This window comes from Seriola dumerili, unplaced genomic scaffold, assembly GCF_002260705.1.
Source record: "Seriola dumerili isolate Sdu_G_001 unplaced genomic scaffold, Sdu_1.0 BDQW01000187.1, whole genome shotgun sequence".
NCBI classification, from domain to species: domain Eukaryota; kingdom Metazoa; phylum Chordata; class Actinopteri; order Carangiformes; family Carangidae; genus Seriola; species Seriola dumerili.
Window position 1 is genome coordinate 1,210,246 of NW_019174442.1, and position 21,865 is coordinate 1,232,110.

Genomic DNA, 21,865 nt, shown 5'->3' on the forward strand with positions numbered 1-21,865 from the left:
ACTGGGCTGTTTTTTGTGTGTCATTAAGTGAGCAGCCTCTGTGCTCATCAAGTCTGCAGAGGTGTTTCGTTCAGACAGGATGCAGATTTGACCTTTCACTGCTTACTAGACGTTAAACAAATATGAACCAAAGTTGTTACACACAGCTTCAACAAAGTGGTTTCAACTTGTTTTGTCTTTTTGCTACAACACAAAATCATGTCATCTGTTATATCTACACGTTTGAGTTGAAAGAGGGGAAATGAGAGTTTACACTCTACAAATTGTTGGAGAAGTGACATCTAGTTTCCTAGATACAAAAGGGTATTAAAATGATTGTAAGTGCCATACTTAGTCTTGAAATAATATAGATTATTGCAGTGTAAACTCAAATTAAAGGAGGGAATCAAACCCTTTTCACACAAATATGTTACTATTTCTAACAACATTCATCAGGTCTGTGATGGTCTAATGTGATTTCTTTCCTCTTCTTCTCTCTTCTCTCTAAAGGTTCAAGATCCTCATTAATCGTCACCTCACAGTACTGGTCTAGACGTCACCATGGGCCGCTGGGATCACTCCTCCCTCCTGTCCCCTGCCGTGAGGCTAGCAGTTGTCGCGGTGATTCTCCTCCTCAAGCTCCATCCCTCATCGGCCGGGGCCCCCCCTCAGACGAGCTTGGGCGGCTCCGTTTCTGCAGTGTCCACCAATAAAACTGAATGCAGCAAGGCTGAGGCGTGCGCAAGGGGAGTGATCCTACCTATTTGGGAGCCCCAAAACCCATCGTTTGGTGACAAGGTCGCTCGGGCAACAGTTTACTTCGTGGCTCTGGTCTACATGTTTTTGGGTGTGTCGATCATTGCTGACCGTTTCATGGCATCAATAGAGGTCATCACGTCACAGGAAAAGGAGATCACCATTAAGAAACCCAATGGGGAGACCACCACCACGACTGTTCGGATCTGGAACGAGACCGTCTCCAATCTCACCCTCATGGCTCTGGGCTCTTCGGCTCCTGAGATCCTGCTGTCCGTCATAGAGGTCATGGGTCATGGGTTTCATGCTGGAACTCTGGGCCCCTCCACCATTGTGGGCTCTGCGGCGTTCAACATGTTTGTCATCATCGGGATTTGTGTGTACGTCGTGCCTGATGGCGAGACGAGGAAGGTCAAGCACCTCCGCGTCTTCTTCGTCACGGCCACCTGGAGTATCTTCGCCTACATTTGGCTCTACCTGATCCTGTCTGTGATCTCGCCTGGTGTGGTGCAGGTGTGGGAGGGGCTGCTCACGTTCTTTTTCTTCCCCATCTGTGTGGTGTTCGCCTGGGTGGCCGACCGCCGCCTGCTGTTCTACAAGTATGTGTACAAACGCTACCGCACTGGCAAGCAACGTGGAATGATCATTGAGACAGAGGGCGATCGTCCACTTCCTTCCAAGGTATACTTAACACACTACTACTACTACTACTACCACTACTACTTAAAGTAATCCTATTAGTATTTCCCCTATCACCACCATACTAAAGCTTTCCTTAGCTGCTGAAACGGTAAAATGATTAACAGCCAACAAAGGTTTCTACCACAATGATCAACTTCCGAGATGGTTTTTATCTTTAAAGCCTAATTCTGGTTTATTTCAACATGGGTCATTGTCATTGTCAATCATGGCTTATTGTCATAGTTTTGGCCATAATTTCTGTTGGTACATGTATGTCAAAGTTAATTACTGACCTATTGATATATGATCTATTTTGATGAGAAAAAAATTGTCACCCAAACCTTTGGTTTTAAACTTCCATCACAGTTAATGAAACGTCTCCCTGAACCAACTTAGCACAGGTTTGCTCTCACCAATCTCTTTGTTTATATTGACAGAAATGATGGTCACAGCTATGAAAATAATTCCTAAGTGGTATTAAACCACATTTATCCTTTAGTATTGATTGCAAGCAATATGTTGAGATTCACACCTGTGAAAAACTCTAACTCTATAACTGCTCTTTCAACCACCATCATTAGATGCTGTAGAGATTGCAGTAATAACAACCTCTTCCACTACCTCTGATAATAATCCCATCTGCTGCTATTTCATCTAAATTCAGCTGAATCTAACATGCTCAGATATTTGGACTTTTCACCTGAAAAACAGTTTGTTTCTCGTAAATATTTTCTCGAAATCAATCCATGATGCTGATGATGTTACAAATGATTAAAATTACATTGTGCTATGTCTGGATCGTGCCTCATGTAAGTGTGGGATTCTTAGGAGCATTTCAGAAGCTAAAATCCCTCCGTTGACTATTATAAAGAATCTAAAGAAAACAAGTCATGCTGGGAACTCTCTTTTCCAAGGGCATATAGTTTTAGACCAGCCAACCAGTAAAAATTAATTAAGCTGTCCCCATCCAAACATGCAGCGGAAAAAACAAAGAAGCAGATAAAGCACTCTGTGTGTAGGCGGAAGTGGGTTCATGAGTAATGCGTATCTGAAATAATTATCAGCATTACTGAATGGAATTCTGCCAAGACAAACTAATGCTATGAAGCATCTTACTGCAAACACACACAAATGCTTTTTAAGTATTGTTACTTTTTAATTTCCTGTTTTGACTACTATCTGCTGCTTTGTACGCATCTAATTACATTTTCAGCGATGTGGTGTTGGGGGCATTTATTCACCACTTGGTTAACTGAGAGTCTCTCACTGTCTGTTCTTCCAAATTTGAAAATTTCTTGTTATTATCTCTGCGCGTTTCTTAGATGAGATTATTAAGAATCACTCCTCCATTAGTACATGAAGAGCTCTTTTCATTTCAACTTCTGTCGAAAAAGAAATTGGTGAATAAAACCCAACCAAACAGTGTTCCTGAGGGGGATGCCTAATAATTTACAAGTTTTTAAATTGCCTCAAGAACAAAAACACATTTCACCAATAAAACTGTACTCAATGGAAAATAGGATGTCTACCTTTTTTCTCTGAGGGCTATAAAATGGTGTGATTTTCAGAAACAGGTGGCTAATGTATTAACATATCTAATAAAAGCTGATGCTGCTATAAAAGTCTAGTCATGTGCACAGCAAAAATGTACATGTGTGGTTTGGGAAATTAGTAAAAATATCACAAAGCAGTCAACTCTTAAAACTTGGCTGAATCCTCCCAAAATAAACTCTTTAGTACATATATGAACATGAAGATTCATTTTGAATAATTGCTTGGATGCTATAACAAAACCAGGGAATGCACCACACCTCAAAAACTACAGCCATCTGCCTTTGTTTACATGGTTGTTATTGATATTCAAAACCATTCTTTGTAAACAGCCACTTCTCAGTTTACCTCCATGATACCGCCAGGAGAGTGCTTTAAGACTTAGCATGTTGCTCCAAAGAATCAAACTCTGTGGCACTGATTTAAAATTCCTTCCTCTCTGTTCATAAGGTGGACATTGAAATGGACGGGAAGATGCTGAACTCTCATGGTGTTGACTTCCTGGATGGCCCGCTGGGTTTGGATCTGGATGAGAAGGATCTGGACGAGGAGGAGACGCGGAGAGACATGGCCAAGATCCTGAAGGAGCTCAAACAGAAACACCCCGACAAGGAGGTGAGCGGGACTTCACATAAAATGCAATGGCAGTTTGACATGAAAAACATCCTGTCGCTGCGGCTCCTGTCAGGGTTGTTTTCTTGTTTAGGAAATGAAATGACAAAATAAACAGGAACAGATGGTGCACTTTCTATTTCCTTCTATTATCACAGTTGAGTATGGTAATGAATGCAGCTAAGGTCTCATCACAACCTCTCAGATTAATTTGATATTGATACATCTTTTAGAAAAAAGAAAATTGCAAAGGAAATGGAGAAGCCATTAAATCAATATAAATAAAAAGAGAAGCACAGATAGTCCAGTTCTAATATTGGCAGTTCAGTCCCCTAGGCATCATAAAAATATAGGAATTTCTTATTGCTGCAGACCTTTATTGTTAACATAGAGTCTTATAGTGTCTACTTAGGTCTTGATATATTGTACAGTATACAGTTACAGTGTAAGAAATTATATCGGCGCACTCAGTGGGATGTATGGTATTGTATAGTACTGCATAGATTATAAATTTTACAGAACCTACCTTGACTTGGCAGATAAAAGTTAAATAGATTTAAATAGAAAAAAGATTTTAAAAAAAACAGCAATATATTGTAGCCATCAAGTATGGCGTGATGATGTTTGTTCCAGCCTGTGCTCGTCTTATTGTTTGGCTGAGGTTTACCACTAAAAAGCATAATGGAAGCCGCGAGCATCGAGACAAGCTGCTGAAATGGCAACTCCTCTTACATGCATGAGAGAGCCTGCTAAAATAGGTTTTTACGCCTCTGCCCTCATCTCTGTATGGATTAACAATGAGGCTGATTAACCTGTTGTCCAATACTTGCTCAAATCCTTTCGCCTCACAGTCGTATTTCGACATCCAGTGCTTTGACACTGCTGCTGCATTGTTGGTTGCAGTGGATCTATATCTATAGCCGAGAGGAGTTGGATCCTAAAGGTACAACTTCATTTTTGTTTGAGACCTGGAAATTGATATTGAAGAGGATGAAGCTACTCCTTTTTGTAGACATATGTTTTACTTATTAGCAAAGAGAATATAAAAATTGACAATTGACCATCCATTATTCAGCCTGGCACGACCTTGTTGTTAGCAGTTGCCTGTGGAGAGATAAGCTACTGCAAATGTCTCTGATCTTGAACATCATCAACTTTAGTCCAATCTATTCCCCTGATCTTCTACAATAATAATCTGGTAAGAGAGGAGGACTAGTGGAGTGAAGGAAAACCTTGAGATCCACCCAGGAATTCTGTGCATTTCTCAAGAATACCTCAGCAGGATGGATGTTTGCTCATGTGGGCTTGAACCTGGATCCTCTCCTTTTAAGAATGACTACTGTACTTATGAAATAATCAAGCTTTTCTTGTCTCACTTTACACATCATGTACAGCTGTGTAAGACCTCACATGAAGCCTTGGATAATCTGATCCATATGCCATATACACTGTTGATTGAAATTTCACCGTGCTTGATGTGTAACAACATGACTCATTCTAAAATCACTGTTCTTTGACTGTTTCTAATGTTAGATTCATCCACATGACGCAGCTTTAAGTCTTATTTATCCAGACGAGATAGATGAATGTCTGTAATTCAGCCAGTCAAGCCCAGTGTTCAACAATGACTCTTATTCGAGCAGACAAGTTGACAATAAAAAAGATTTTTTTGTCCCCCGCAGTAGAGGATACGACACCACATCCACTCATCATTCTGGAGGACATGTTTTTACACTGTTTGTGTGCTTTTATGTTTTTCTCTTTACCAGGTGGAACAACTCATCGAGCTTGCCAACTACCAAGTCCTGAGCCAGCAGCAGAAGAGTCGTGCTTTCTACCGTTGCCAGGCCACCAGGCTGATGACAGGTGCTGGCAACATCCTGAAGAAACACGCTGCCGATCAGGCACGAAAGGCCGTCAGCATGCACGAGGTTCGCTCTGATGTGGGTGACAACGACCCCATCTCTAAGATCTACTTCGAGCCCGGTTCTTACCAGTGTCTCGAGAACTGCGGCACAGTGGCGGTGAACGTGGTGCGTCGTGGCGGTGACCTGGGCAAGACGGTCTCTGTGGAGTACCGGACAGAAGACGGCACAGCCAACGCTGGCTCGGACTACGAGTTCACAGAGGGCGTGGTGGTGTTCAAGTCTGGCGAGACGATGAAGGAGATCCGTGTGGGGATCATTGACGATGACATCTTTGAGGAGGATGAAAACTTCCTGATTCACCTATCCAATGTCAAGGTGTTGACGTCAGAAGGCGAGGAGCCCGAGGAAAGCGAGTCAGCTAACCACGTGGACTCGGTGGCCTGTCTCGGCTTGCCCTCCGCAGCGACCGTTACCATCTTTGACGACGACCACGCCGGTATCTTTACATTTGAGGAGCCTGTATGCCACGTGAGCGAGAGCGTTGGCACCATGGAGGTGAAGGTGCTGAGAACGTCGGGGGCTCGCGGCGTGGTCATGCTGCCTTACAAGACGGTGGAGGGAACAGCACGAGGCAGCGGAGAGGACTTTGAAGACGCTCACGGCATCCTGGAATTTCAGAACGACGAGATCTTGTGAGTAGATTTGAATCATAATGACGGTGCAGTCGTTTCATGCTCTGTGTCCGTGTGATGTTGCGTTACTGCTGATGGTGTGAGAACGTGAAGGTGTGAGTGTGATGTGGTGGTCACGATGAGCGGACTGCTCATTGGGGATTTGACGAAATCCGAATTCCCCAATCCTCTATCTGTTTTTACCTTGTCTCTATTTTCTACTTTGACTCATTCATTTACTTCTTTTATCTTCACCAGTCTCTTCATTCCTCTTTGCTTTGGATTCTGTTGTGCTGCTGTTTTAGTCTGCTGTGGGATCCATTGGTTTCTGTATTGCTGGACAGCCAGCACCATCGATTTGTCTTGTGAGTTGCAGAAGTAAGGGAAAGTGGGTTATTTGTTGGATCTTTGATGATTTGGATTTTAAGCAGATGGTCTTTAAGGACCTGGAAATTGAACGAGAAGTGTTGAAGTTTCTTTAAGTAAGGCACTTAATGGGAACCCAGGAGGAGCTGGTTGCTGGAAACAGTACAAGAACTCAATAAGCAGCAGGGAATCAGGGCAATGCTAAGTAAGAGCATCTATCTAGTCAACTTAATTCAGATACACAAAGACTTCTTCTTTTTTTGGTAATAAATCCAAGCTGCCCTTTTAGGTGGTTTTATACGGTCTGAGAACATCCCAGAGCAACCACTCATGCAGCCAGCTACTCTTTTTATTTTTTTTTTGGTTGTCATTCCTTGTGAAAAGGACTTGAAACTCTACTTAAGGATTCCTGCTGTGAAATGCTGCAGCCACAGTTCAAAGCTCTCCTTAGCCAAACGGAGGAGCCTTATTATCTGCTGATGACTCATGGTGAGGTTCATGATTGCTATTGGACCACATTTCAGGAGGCCTTTTCACCGCAGCGGTGAATGTGCTCACAGCCAGCTGCTGTGCCCGTCATCCTGACCCGCTCACAATGTGGGGAATTAGCTCGAGCCATCGGCCAAATGTTTGTACAATGCTGACCACGTTGGGTTGAAACCAAACCAAATTTCCAAGTGCTCCTTTGTTCTTTAAATCTTTTATTGTGAAAACGATTGCTGTGAGTACACGTTGTGACTAAATGAGTTATTTTCTTCCCACTCTTTTATTTGATCCTTACTTGGCATTAGCTGCTAATTCTGTATGACACACTGACTGAAATGTTGACTCAGGTATTGACAGTAGTGATAGGGATTGGCTCTGAATAAAGCAGATATTTTGATCATAACGTTTTCTACAACGTCATAACAGTGTTAGTTACTAAATTGAGCTCATTAACGGTGGAGCTCAAACTCACAGCATCATCACGTTGCACGCAGACTCTGTTATAGTTGCTTTTCTAAATTGAACTATTGGAACAAATCTCCAGGTCAGTGTTGGTGACAAATCTGTGTTTGATTTTCTTCATAATGACAGTTTCATATGGATTTGTGCTTGTGACTTTTGTGATTTAAATCTATTCATTGACCATCAGTTTGGCCGTGTGTTGTTACCATTCAATCGTTGAAAAGCTGTTCCAAAGCTATTTTGATATGGACGCACATATGTAAAACTGAACACACACACACACACACACACACGTGGCAATGTTCCTATAATGAGAGGTGAAATTGCTTGGGGGTGGAGGGGGTTCAGCGAGCTGGAGCAAAAATTATTGTTTTCTGTACAATACACAATAAGGTGGGCTACTGGTCTCTCTCTCTCTCTCTCTCTCTCTCTCTCTCTCTCTCTCTGTGTGTCTGTCTGTCTCTCTGTCTCTGTCTCTCACACTCACAGTCACACACACACGGCAGTGGGCGTGTTCACGATGTCACCACAAATTACTGTTTGCAGTAAAGTGTTCTCCTGGTGGCCTGTGGGCCTGTTGGGCTCGTAGCTGTAGTGAGAATACAATAAACTTCACAGCTTTCAGCGGTCGGCATTTTTTTACTGTTTGGGCCACGTGCTAGTTTATGGGAGTAGTCAGTAAACTTGGAGAACGCCTTGGACCATTAATTACCACTGAATATTGCCTAAATGAATCTTTTATCAAGAACTGATGTTGGACTTATTATATTGATGGACTTACTTAGTTGAACTGACTTGACTGGACAAGTCTACTCTTAAATATTGAATTAGTGCTGGGACTGTTATAAATCTATTTTTAAGTTATCATCCCATGGTTGTGGTTTGGATTTCTACAAAATTAAAAAATGTTTTTGTTATTTATTTGCTTTGATTTTTCACTCCCACCATCCAAGAAGAAGGGATCTGTCTTTCCTCTGTGACCTCGTGTCTTGAGATCTTTTGGAGGGAAGTTTCTTTTTTCGTCTTAAAGAGCTTGTTATCACTGGTTGGGCATTGCCTGCTGTTGTGGGCCTGTGAAGATGAATTGATATGCTGGATTTGATATGGGATTATACAACATAAACTAGACTCGACTCGTTTAGACATGCACTGTGTGTGTGTGTGTGTGGGGCATGTAAAGCTCTGTCTTCTTTCAGCTGGCAGGCATCAGTTGTTAGTTGCAGTAGTTCGCCTTGGAAACCAGAAGTTTGCTTACAGTGCTTGTTTGGAAATGTTCAGATTGTTTTTGAGATGGAAGAAGGGTTATAATGACATGAAACAAAGTGTGCTGTCATGATGAATGAATGGGAGAGATGCTGTCTTAGTAACAGTATTCTCAAAGTATTCCCAGCCTCTTCCCTCTCACTCTCTGCTGTTTTTGGTCAGATTTGAAGCAGATGTCTGCAGGCCTGTCTTTTTCAGCCTGTGGCCGACTGCATAGTTTCCATAGCTTATAGCTCTTACAGCCAGGACTAAGTGGGTTTTAATAACACTTTGTCCAAATCAAATGATGGACTGTCCTGCTGGCTATCCTGGTTACTGGCTGTGTGTATGCTTGTGTGTACATGTGTGTGTTTCTCAGGGAAGAGAGGCCCAGAGATGGAGCAGAATCACTCTAGACTCCAGTAGCACTGAAGTGAGGAGCATTTCGACCATGGATGTATTTACATGTAGGGAGAGGCCAAGTTTGATTTCCATATCTCTGGTGAATTTTGGTATGATCTTACATATAGTTCACAACGGCAGCCATTATGTATAGCAGCCTAATTACTGTTCCATATAAAAGGACCATGGTAGTACTTTTGTGTTTTATCTACAAACAACGTTACTGCTGACTACTTTCTAAAGCAACTCTATTTTATGTTATTTGCTTGTAGACTCAAACCTAGAAGACAAAGAAATTATGACATGATGATGTGAATTTAGTTGATTCTTAAAAAAAAACAAAGAAAAACACATAACAAACAAACAAAAAAGCAATTGGACATTGACGCATAAAAACCTAAGTAACTAGATTTTTGTTGAATGGACCGGATGGATTCCTGTGGATTTGTGGAAGGTGAAAGTAAATAAATAACTAGCGGTTTATACTACAAGCATAGTCTGTAGATGGGTTTCTTGCTTACAAACATTAGCCAATAGGTGCGTGCACATTCAAGGTCAAAAACCGATGATGTTTGCACAGAAACCCATTTACAAGTCACACATTAGGCCTTTAGATTTTTTAGGCTGAAGTTAGTATTTGACTGTGTAATAAGCCGGCAATAAATTCTGTTATCAAATTTGGCAGAATTGCAGGAATTTATCAAGGAGGGTAGTGGAGTTGCTCGTTAGCTGCTATGTTAGCTGTACTAGCTAATTTCTGCTAACAAGCTAAAGTGGGTGAAGTGAGACTGCTTAAAATATCACCCAGTTTACCTTTTTAGATTTTAGAAGCCCAGTTGGAAAATCAGGTGTATGGAGAAACAAAAACTCCAGCAACACACTTGTGGTAAAGAATCAAAATTGTTCTTTATTTAGTTGTTTTTACTTCCTCTAGATTTTAGACACTGTACTGTCATTTTACTGCCCTAAATATCAGCCTTTCAGTTCCCCTCCAGATTTCAGAGACATACTTATTATTTATGGGTTTATCTTTAATCTTTTAACATGTAAAATGATGCATATTTGTTTCCAGGCATACATTAGCTACATTAGGAAAATGCTGGGCTGTGCTGTGTCTTCTGGGTAAAGTTTCACACTTTTAATGTGATGAGAGTTAAAAATAGCCTCCGTGGGAAAAAAAGCCGATAGACTTGCTGGTTGTGCTGTTGCATGCACAGTAAATGAACACATACCATTAAAAACACATGCATAGATAAAGAATATTCACTAAATAAACGGCCACATGCCAAAGTATTTATAGCATAAACTCATTTGCGGCACTTGTCCCATGATGGGCTTTTTTAGAAAATATGTGTTGCCATAGAAATACACAGTGTATGTCATAAATGAGCCGCTAGCGCCCTTCAGGGAAAAGCTGAGGACGTTTTTACTGCAGAAAAAAAGGAATTACAAAATAGCTGATCTAAATAGACTTGCCTCCAGGCTAACTCTACCCTGTTTCTGTTTCTCTGATAGAGAGGGAGGGAGAGATATAGGGAGGGTATAGTAAGAGAGATAAACGAGTGTGAATGGAGGTGTTGATGGGAGGAATTTGGCAGAAAATGATGGAGTGGACAGGGCGGGGAGAAAAGTTTTAGACCACTTAAAGTTTTTGACTTTTCCTAACTTGCCATTCCTACCCCCCCCCCCCCATTTTCTCTCCTCTATCTCTGTACAGTCCATTCTCCCTGTCTGTAAGAGGTCCAGTGCAGTTTGTCTCTGGTGTGTGTGTGTGTGTGTACTCTGCTATCCACCTTGTGTTGTAATGCACCAATACAGATGCCAGATGTTGACAGGCTTATTAAACAGTTGTCTTTATTTCAAGTAGTACCACTGCTACTAATACAACAGTTTCTACCCCCACTTGAACCACTATGGCTACACTGCCATTACCACTACTGTTGCTACTTCCATGGCTACTACTGTTACTGACTTACTACAGCCATCACCAGCATTATTACTATTAGTAATAATGCTAATTCTAATGCTCCCTCAGTCTTAACAAGTCATTTAGTTTATTATTTAGTACAGAAATAATAATTGACTTCAATATGACACTCAGCTCTAATGCAGTGGCATATTTGTTTGGCTTATTTAAGCTTTGAAAGTTTCATTTGCAAGTTAGAATCAAATGTGGGTCGGCTGTAATTTTGTCATTTGAAAACTGCACAGGGAACATGGTTAAAACTTTCACCCTATTGGCTCTTCATTTACTGTTCCTTTCAGCAAGTTTGAAGGCTGAACACTTGACTAATTAACTTGTTAGTATGGACATTTTTTGCTGTAGTATTTCTGCTTCAACTACTACTGCTAATGCCCATCTACTACCAAAAAGTAGCATCATCACACCTGTCATATGATGAGCGTTTTTATCCAGAGCACCTTCTAGTACCCTTAGTGGCTCTATTTTTATTATGCTTGGTCCTGATGGAATTATCAGACCACTTAATACAAAATAGGCCAGCAATTTTTTTTTTTCTATAACTGTTGCATTGAAACTGTATTTTTAGACGGAGAAGAAGTGAGAGTCAGGTTGAATAAGTGTTAGCATGTAAAATGTACAATGAATCCATACTGTGTGGTTCATTAGTTATCAATCAAGCAGTGTTTCCCCGCGACCCGGATCCGGATAAGCGGGAGACGACGAGTACGAGTACGAGCGGGGTTTCTGCAGCAACAAGACACTTACAAACACATCAAGGTGAAAAGAACTGAGAAAACAGAGCACAAAGGTGGATGCACACAAATTTATACACACATGCATACTCAAGCAGTTGTTTTACTTGGTTTTGACCTGTACTCAGTCTCTGTTTGACCCTGTGAGGTTGAACAATATGTGAAACAAACATACACATATAATAACAGAAGCACACACACACACACACACACACACACACACACACACACATAGACTGTTTATGCAATTTACAGTGGCAACCAGTGAAGAAACATGGTACTGCTGAGAATCAAAAGGCTCTCTCTCTCTCTCTCTCTCTCTCTCTCTCTCACACACTCACACACACACACACCCACACACACACACTCACACACACACACACACACACACACTTGAACAGACTGGGATGTCACACCCCAATAACCAGCACAGATTGGCCTTGTTGAGGTGCATGCTTCCTAAGATATAGGAATGTGTGATGTGCGTATGCGGTGCATTCGTATTTTAACAATACAGCCAGAGGAGGATTTGCTCAGACTCTGAAATGGCATCTTGCTTGTGTTTAAGGTTTATTTTAATCAGGCTTTAATCGGACTTTACTTTTAAGATTCCCAGCAGAGCTCATGGTTGCCTTGAGTTTGGTTGTTGGGAAAATCATTCAAATTCCACTTTCAATACATCAGCTTCACCAATTTATGACAACAGGTCAAAATGTTAGTGACCCTTCAGCTCAAGAGTCAAACTTTTAAACTCATTGTGTCTTGTTTGTCAGAGAGAGCAAAAACATCACAGATTACTGACTCGTGTGATAGTTACAGAACTGCCCCTTCTCTCAAACCTTCCAACAGTAACATCTGAATTTTTATAGCAGCTGTTACTCATACAGCTCAAAACTGAATTAGACAATGATCAACAATACAGTCTGGTCTGACCAACCAGCTGTGACTCAAGGGCCGGGTTATGATGCTCAAAACTGAACTGTCGTCCGACCTCGAGAGACAAATGTAAAAAGAAGGGGTAAAAAGCCAGTCGAGAGGGGGGAGATGTGATGATGATTATGGGAATAATGGCGTACATTTTCACAGTGTCCTGGACGGCTTTCGTCATGTGGTATCTGTTGTACACATGAAAAGTGACAGAAATTCTTTTGTTAATAAATGAAAAGTGAAGTTTTCAGATGTAAACCCCTCAGTTCTGGTGGCATGAAGGTGTGTAGGGTTGTGGTCTCGGAGGCTGTTCAGAGTATACTGACTATACTTTACTGCAACAGTCAGTCAGTGATGACAAAAGCTTAATTGAAGACTCACACAATGCAGAAACATCACATGGCTAACATCTGCAGACTACAGCCATACTGTCTCCATTTTTTTTGTCATGAAGAATTTGTGCAGACTCCAGCCTGTAAACATGCACACAGACACAAAAACAAGCACTTCAGCCAACACACACAGACATACGTTTGTGCACACACATACACACTTGAATACACATTCACATACTCATATCAGTGAGGCATTAGAGGTTAATGAGGCTTGATGAGGTTTGTAGGTCACATGTGCACACACATACACACTTCATCCTTGTGTGGTACCATTAGTAAAAACCACATAAAAGCCTGTTTTTATTTTTATTTTTCTGTTGTAAAGGACCGATGAGACTGTGTGTGTGTGTGTGTGTGTGTGTGTGTGTGTTTGTGTGTGATGACTATGCCTTTGTGGTGTCTTTGATTTTCATGTTTTAAAAAATTCATCTGTGTCGCTGAACAACGAAGCAAACTGTAAAATATCCCCCACACACACACACACATACACACACACACACACACACACACACGGTAGCTTATGAGGTGCGAGGGTTGTGTTCTCAGGTTACAGAGTACATGGTAATAACACCTCTCTTGGCAGGAGTCGCACACCTGTCACTGTGTGTGCATGTGAGTGTGAAAGCAACCGATTGCGCTTTACTGCTTAAATAATACACATTACTTGAACAGAGAAACTGACAGAAAACAAATCAGCTATAATTCTGATTATTTACTCTTACTACTCTGTTACTTGTTAAGATGTTCTTGCTGTGGTCACACAGGGTATGACGAACTTTTTTATTTGAGGTACTTTTTAATTAAATGATAAAAAAGATCAGTAGATTAAAGGTCCCATATTGTGCACTTTCCTGTTGTTTAATCTGAAGTGTTGGTATCCTTAAGAAGATGTATTTGTGGTTTTAAGAACCAAAAACCATCTCAATGTAGTTTTACATCTTCTCTCTCTGGCTTCTCTCTGGAGCTCTAGCAACAACAGGTTGGTGAGCCAATCAGAGGAGAGGAGGCTCTGAGCCTGTTCTTCTGATTGGCTGACTGTTTTCCGAGTGATTGAATGAAAATGTAACAGATTTCAGTTAAACACTCAAAGAAACCAAATCTTGCAAGGTTGGATGGTGGGCTCAGATATGCCATTCAACGACTGACAGTTGTGACATCACAAAGTCACGGAAGTCCTGACAGCTCGTTTCAAGGCTCAGTTTCTGAATAAAGGCTGTGTGCGTTTCTCAGTGGACTGAGTTCTTTTATACTTTCATTGTATTCATTTAGCACCTAGACCTGCCTTATAATCAAAAAAGACATGGAAATCTCACTTTATACAATATGGGACCTTTTTAAGTGAATAAGAAGAATAGTGGTTAGTTATGTGAAGGAGCAAGAGTTCAAGAGAAAGTAAGCATGTAGGAGCATGTGAAAGGGGAAAGAGAAAACCTAGAGACTGACATCATGTTCAGGCATTTTCTCACCCTACTTTCCATTAAAGTCAGCTCTTTCGTCAGGCACGCTGCCACAATGTTTCTTATTAAGGAGAGCGCAATCAATGTTCCAAAATCCCTTGTCAAGATCATTATGCAATCCTCAAAGTAGTTTTGTTTATTCACTGTATACAGCAGTAAATTGGTGTCGGCCTATTGCCCAAACAAAACGGATGAATTCAACCTTCACTGACAATCCCATAAACATAATGAGAGAACTGGACAACACTGAAATATGCCATTTTCAGCTGTACAGCATGACTGTGCAGGATATACGAGCGTGAAAATTAGCCTATTCAATCTTCTTTTTATTTTTTTTTTACTACAGTGAATAACAGAAAAGACGGGGAAGAGAGAGTGAGAGAAAGAAGAGAAGAGAAGGGAGGGCAGGTCAGTAGTTTGACAAATGAGCCCTAACCGACTGCCTCCACAAAACACCATCGCCTTGGCAACCGCTGGGATGGAGAGAGGGAGAGGGAGAGAGAGAGAGAAAGAGACAGACTGAGTAGAGTGATAAAAGACATGAGAGGGAGACAGAGGGAGGTCTGTGATAGAGAGAGATGGAGAGGAGGAGAGGAATGTATAGATTGAGAGGCCATATGGACAAACTATATTTTCCCGTTATTTGTTCTGATTACTGCCAGATGTGACCTTTGATAACGTTAAGTGTACGTATTTACTGACTTTGATCTATCAGTGCAAACAAGAGGCCATGACTCATTTTGCAGTAATAAACTGACTATGCGTATCGCTGCTGAACAGCTACTTGATGCACTACTCCATGACATTCTGATATCAATCACTGTGCACTCGGCTGCAACTCAGTCACAGAATGACACGACGCGAACAGTCCATGAAAGCTCTCACAAAATGGTGCGGCAGGTCTTTGGAAGTGATGCTGTTTGTCTTTCCAAACAAAAAGATCTGGAAGCTATTAAGAGTAAAATTCAAAGGAAAAGATGTCCCAGTACTTCCTGTACTCTTTGATTAGCAGGTGGTTTCAGGGAAATTAAAAAACACAGATGTCCTTCTGACTCTGGCCCTGTCTGACTCAACTGTTGTAGACTGTGGGTGTAAGGTCGTTATTGTCATCGCTATGGGAAACAACATCATCGTCCGAGCAAGCCACCTATACGTTGACGAAGATTTGGATCATGCAGTCAGACGATGCGTCTTTTATTGTTAGGAACGGTGATTGCCTCCCCCCGGAGGATGAATACCATTTTGTAAGGCCACTGTTGCTGCATCCTGGGGCTTAGCGCCGCCCAGGATGACTGTTTGGGTTTTTTCCCCTTACAGCAGAATGATAATGGTGCGGCCAGATAATTCTCCAGCGTTGACACAGCGCTGTAGAGATGGATGTTGCTATGCGAGACGACCTCTGGCCAAGACAAGGCTCACTCATTTCACCGACCGTGTCACAGCTCCTATTCACAACTCTGCCGTCCAGCCCATTCAGCCCATTCAGCTGCTTGAGGAAAGGCTTATCCCATTATACAGCCCCACCCATTTGTCAGTGACAGCTCGGGTTACAATTCCCCTGCACAGTTTGGGAATCCAGCCCCTGAAACAAGTATGGGCAGTTGAACCAGTTGAAGATTGATTCTTCCTCTTTATTTCTGACATCTGACTTTGTAGCTGGGAGCCGTGAACGTTGCTCACTGAGACTCACGGAGAGGAAGATTGGACTGCAGAAAGCAAAGGTCTAAATCTCTGGCACGTTTTCAAAGCGAGGACAATAGGCTGATAGGTCTGCGTTTGCTCACACAAACATACGCCGCATGTCAGTGCTGTGTTTACAGTCAAGGCTTCTATTGTGAAAAGCCAAAAGATAAGGTTTTATCTCAGTATCAGAGGATGGGAGTCTTGAAGGATTATTCCCTAAAACAATGTGGCAAGTACACTCTTGCTTTGACGAGAGAACTTCAAGGATTGATTCTGCTTTGCTTCATGTTACGGGACCAGAATCAGTGATTATCTGCTTCTGCTGCTTTCATCTGCTTCTGTCAAATCTCTGAGGAATTTATGAATTGTTGGGCTTTAACTGCAAAATCCTACATCTGCTCATGCGGGATGTTAAGTGAAATTTCATTGTGACGTCCTAAACCCTCTCACTTGCTCTTAAGTTAAAAGGTTAACTCTCTCTAACCCAGTTCATCATTCTCTCTTTGTGTGCTGTAACTGTCCTCCAATGCATTGGCACAATTAACCAGGTCAAACTAATCTGCTCAATCTGCTCATCTCCTGTACACGGTCAATTAAGGGGCAATTTGATGATGAAGATGAGGCAGACAAGAGCCAGATTCAAACCTGTGGCATCTCCTCATCTGTGGTGCGGCTCTTTGCTCGGTGCTTATCTACAAGGGAAGCGCTTTAATAAGAGCGCTGGTGTACTCCCCGGCCTGTCTGCCTGTCTGCCCTAAGTAGTTTTAATGGATGACTATGAGCAGGCTAATACTGTTATGCTGATGTTAATTTTTTGGCGAGCGGGGCCTGTGATATTGGAACTGAATCTCACCGGGTTATTTATCCTCCACGTTAGTCACAGAGGCACCACAGAGGCAGGAAGACTGCCAAGTGTGTGTGTGTGTGTGTGTGTGTGTGTGTGTATGAAATTGGCAGGTAAAGTGAAACAGATGTGTCATTATTGTTTATGTGCTGGATTATTTCAATTGAATGTATTAAACTGTGTGTTAAGAGTTGTGCTACCTGTAAGCAGATACTTGACTCAGGTTGTTGAGACTTGGGGACATTTGGGGCTCAGGATGTGCTTTTCTTTTGCTTTTCTTTTTTTTTTCTTTTTTTTTTTTTATGGATTATCTTGTACTTTTGCATTGTGTGTTTTTAAATATGACAGTCAATGAGCAGCAGGAAAACCGAAACAGACAGTACGTGTAGCTTCTGTGTTCACTCAGAAAGCTAATGGCTACTAATGGATGTAAGAAAACAAAAACATGCTGAAGAGGAGCTCCCCAAAATTCCTCAGTGATCCAGGGAAGGTTCTCTTCACTGTGGGAACAATATGACCTGTATGACCACATCGCTAGTTTTGTTCAATGTCATGATTCGAACTGCCAAGTTCAATTGGTAAAAACAAGGTTCAAGGTTTGTCGGCCATGTTCATCTGGCCAATACTGGGGGAAAAATGACGTTAAGTTTGGAATCAATTGAGATAAATGATTATTATTATGAGATGTTATAGTGTCATGAGAAAAAACTTTCTATGTGTCCAAAGCAGGCAAATATATTCCTCTTTATTGAATGAATAAATGAAGTATTACTTTGGGTCAGGTCAGGTTCAGGTCTCAGTTTTGGCAGAACGGCTTGGGCTTAGACGGGTCAGGTCCCACGATGTTGGGTTGGGTTCAGGGCTCAGTTTTGCCTGTGCACATTTTATGGCTTTAAAAATCGAGGTAAACCATATTTGAATTCGTTAAGAAGTCCTTCAGGAAGACGAGATTTTCTACAACAAACTTAAGTGTGTTTGTTGTCTGTGTGAGTTCACGCATATTTTCAATTTGCCCGTTAACACCTTTTCCAACGCAGAACACACCAACTTTACTTGTTGGGTTTTTTTTTTGTTTTGTTTTTTTTTCCTCAGCGTGCTGCTCCATTAGTGTAGCGTTGCTGTGGGTAACCGCAGCAATGGCTGGTGCAATATGCGGCCTTTTGCTGCCAGTTGTAGTAAAAGCTCAGACCATTTTACGCTCTGCTGGGCCTCTCTTTCCTTCTCTTTCTTCTTCTTTGCCACTTATTGTACTGCTCTGACAGAGAGAGACAGAAGAGGAGAGGAAAAGAGAGAGAGAGAGAAATCAATGGATGTACAGAAAAAAAGTGGACTGATAAAGCAAAGACGGTGAGGAAATGAATGGAGAAGAGAGAGAAGGGGAAAAACTTGGAGAGCAGAGTCACTATCAAAGGAGACACAAAGAGAAACCGCACGGGGAGCGAAGCAGAGGTAGAAACATACAACACTTCAACTCCTTTTCATCCTCATCCTCATCCTCTCTCCCACTCCTCCTATATCTCTCACTCCACAATCTCTCACCCTCCTTGTTTTTCAAACCCCACAGGTATGCTAATGCCCTAACAATAACAATATGTAATGTGGATTCCTTGATATTAAATACTTTTGGATGGCACTACTGTGACTCGGGATGGTCAGTTAATCCAGATGAAAATACTGTTTGTAAACAACTATTTAATCTACCTTCATCATCAGGTCAAAGTCTCTTAACTAGCAAATGTTAGCATGCTAACATGCTAAAATAAGACTGTGAACATGGGAAACATACCAACATCATACCAGCATGTTAGCATTGTCAGTATCAGAATGTTAGCATGGTGACATTAGCTTTAGCTCAAAGCCCCGCTGTGCCAAAGTAAAGTCATTTTTTACTCTGCTCTGTCCTCTTTTTGTCTTTTGTATTGCACGCGGGGAAAGAGTGACTCAGTAACGCTGTATTTTTTATATGCTACCCCCCCCCCCCATTCTGTCTCTCTCTTCACCTTACTCCAATCCTTTTCTTTCACTGTGATAAACAGAGACGTCAGCTCGCAGTGAGATCCAGCAGCACCAATAAGTCTGCTGCAATATAATCACACTTTATAGCTGATGGATTAGAGCTCTTAGCTGGCATTCTGCTCTGTCTCTGCCATTTGGACACTTTCCCCGTCTGTGTCTACGAAGATTCAGGAGTCATCGAGGTCATGGGATATCACAGTACACTGTATCTGAAAGTGCCCCCCCCCCCCACCCCCCCACCCCCCGCCACCCACCCCCACCCCTTCATGCAGCCTGTGTGACCATTTTCTGTTTACAACACGTTAACATAGCCAGCATACTTTTGGTCAGTTTGCAACAAGGGGAACTTTTCCAAAAAAGGATGAGGCTATGTTTGGCCACATTGGACTGATACTGGTACAGATGTGGTAGATGATGTAAGGAGTCCAGTGTTTGGGCTGCAGACTTAACACACAAGTGCAGAGGGGTTGTTGTAGTTGAGTATGTGAGAGGGAAGAAAATTACTGCGTTAGCCACTTCTTAACACTTAACGGAGGGTAGGAAGAAAGAAATCCTTCAACACATTTAAAGAAAGATTATTAAATATACAAAATCTTCTCAATCACAGAAACTGTTGGAAAATTCTCTGGATAAGCAAGGTGATACCTGCTGATATTCCAACAAAATCCAATGCATACAATTGGGCATTGTCTATTTGAATCCATTTTTGTTGATCTTGTGTTTTAATGCCTGATTTCTATGGAGGAAAATAAACCTGAGTGGGAAAGTAAAGGATAAACGGATGATAAAATGTGTTGCCAGTGGCCTAAAGACTTAGAGGAGTGGATTTATATTTGGAGGGTTGCCAGGTCGAATCTTCAAATGAGCTGCGACAATGTGGGCGGGTGAGTTGTCAACAACTATTGGTGAGGTGCCCCTTTTGAAATGAATCTACCATATAGGTGCTCCAGTGTCCAGCAGCATGAGGCCTGCTGCTCCACATTTTGCAAGAAACGAACAGGCAGTCGCTAACAACGTATCCCGCTCGTCCTTGAGTTAAGATATTGTATGTTGAGGACCCACTTGTACATTTAGTTCATTTTCTCCCCCCTCAAATACATAATAAATTCAGCACCGTGCTTTCAGCTTTTCCTCTCGTTGCTCTCATCGAACCAAACCTCTTTGTCTCTCATTTCACTCGGGCTGCTGAGGGAATACTCTGTTAATGAGAGCAGCAGAGAAACACACAGCAGTGCTAATGAGCGGCAGGCTAGCGGAAAGTGAGGCAAAAAAAAAATCTGCACACTCAAACCTAATATACAGCATTGTATATGGACCAATTAGTTTTACTAACAATTTCAACATTGTGACAGTGAATTTGTGTTTTATTTTCCTAATGAATAATTCAGTTGAACCTCATTCGGTAGCCAGGCATTTAAATATGTCTCACTTAAGCAGATGATTTTCGCAGAGAACATGTACCATATGTTCACTTTACTGTTATTGAAGCTTAATTTTATGCTTCTGTGTTGGTTGAATAGTGAAACAGGTTATGTGGGGGTCTTGTAAATGATTTGCATGGTTTAAACTTGTCTAACTGTTCTGCATGAAACATTTTTAAGATTTTCGTTGCAAAAAATCAGGAAATTAGAGGCGATTTGTGTGGATGAAATTACTGCAAGAAAACACAACATCCTTGTGATGCAAAGCTGGATGTTCTGACTTTCTGCTGGATGAGGTATTTGCATATTTCATGAAGCCCACATGCTGATACATCTTTATTTCTCAGTATACAGTCATTAGCATTTCTGATGTGATCCATTGTTGCACCTAGTCAACATTGCACTTGTAAAAAGAAAAAAAAAAANGTGGACTGATAAAGCAAAGACGGTGAGGAAATGAATGGAGAAGAGAGAGAAGGGGAAAAACTTGGAGAGCAGAGTCACTATCAAAGGAGACACAAAGAGAAACCGCACGGGGAGCGAAGCAGAGGTAGAAACATACAACACTTCAACTCCTTTTCATCCTCATCCTCATCCTCTCTCCCACTCCTCCTATATCTCTCACTCCACAATCTCTCACCCTCCTTGTTTTTCAAACCCCACAGGTATGCTAATGCCCTAACAATAACAATATGTAATGTGGATTCCTTGATATTAAATACTTTTGGATGGCACTACTGTGACTCGGGATGGTCAGTTAACCCAGATGAAAATACTGTTTGTAAACAACTATTTAATCTACCTTCATCATCAGGTCAAAGTCTCTTAACTAGCAAATGTTAGCATGCTAACATGCTAAAATAAGACTGTGAACATGGGAAACATACCAACATCATACCAGCATGTTAGCATTGTCAGTATCAGAATGTTAGCATGGTGACATTAGCTTTAGCTCAAAGCCCCGCTGTGCCAAAGTAAAGTCATTTTTTACTCTGCTCTGTCCTCTTTTTGTCTTTTGTATTGCACGCGGGGAAAGAGTGACTCAGTAACGCTGTATTTTATATTTGCTACCCCCCCCCCCCATTCTGTCTCTCTCTTCACCTTACTCCATCCTTTTCTTTCACTGTGATAAACAGAGACGTCAGCTCGCAGTGAGATCCAGCAGCACCAATAAGTCTGCTGCAATATAATCACACTTTATAGCTGATGGATTAGAGCTCTTAGCTGGCATTCTGCTCTGTCTGCCATTGGACACTTTCCCCGTCTGTGTCTACGAAGATTCAGGAGTCATCGAGGTCATGGGATATCACAGTACACTGTATCTGAAAGTG

General features: G+C 41.7%; 1 protein-coding gene across 12 annotated transcripts in view; it reads left to right on the plus strand.

Moving 5' to 3' along the window:
* The first annotated feature begins 540 nt into the window (after positions 1 to 540).
* slc8a1 (solute carrier family 8 member A1) overlaps positions 541 to 21,865 on the plus strand; it is a 124,250-nt gene continuing 102,925 nt past the window's right edge. For 11 of the 12 annotated variants that reach the window (XM_022752869.1, XM_022752872.1, XM_022752875.1 and 8 more), the window contains exons 1-3: positions 802 to 1,416; positions 3,418 to 3,582; positions 5,349 to 6,139. In XM_022752869.1, the coding sequence (XP_022608590.1) occupies positions 817 to 1,416; positions 3,418 to 3,582; positions 5,349 to 6,139 (1,556 nt within the window). In that variant the 5' untranslated portion in view covers positions 802 to 816. Of the gene's footprint in view, positions 1,417 to 3,417; positions 3,583 to 5,348; positions 6,140 to 21,865 lie in introns of all 12 variants that reach the window. The other variant, XM_022752867.1, reaches the window with a different exon arrangement.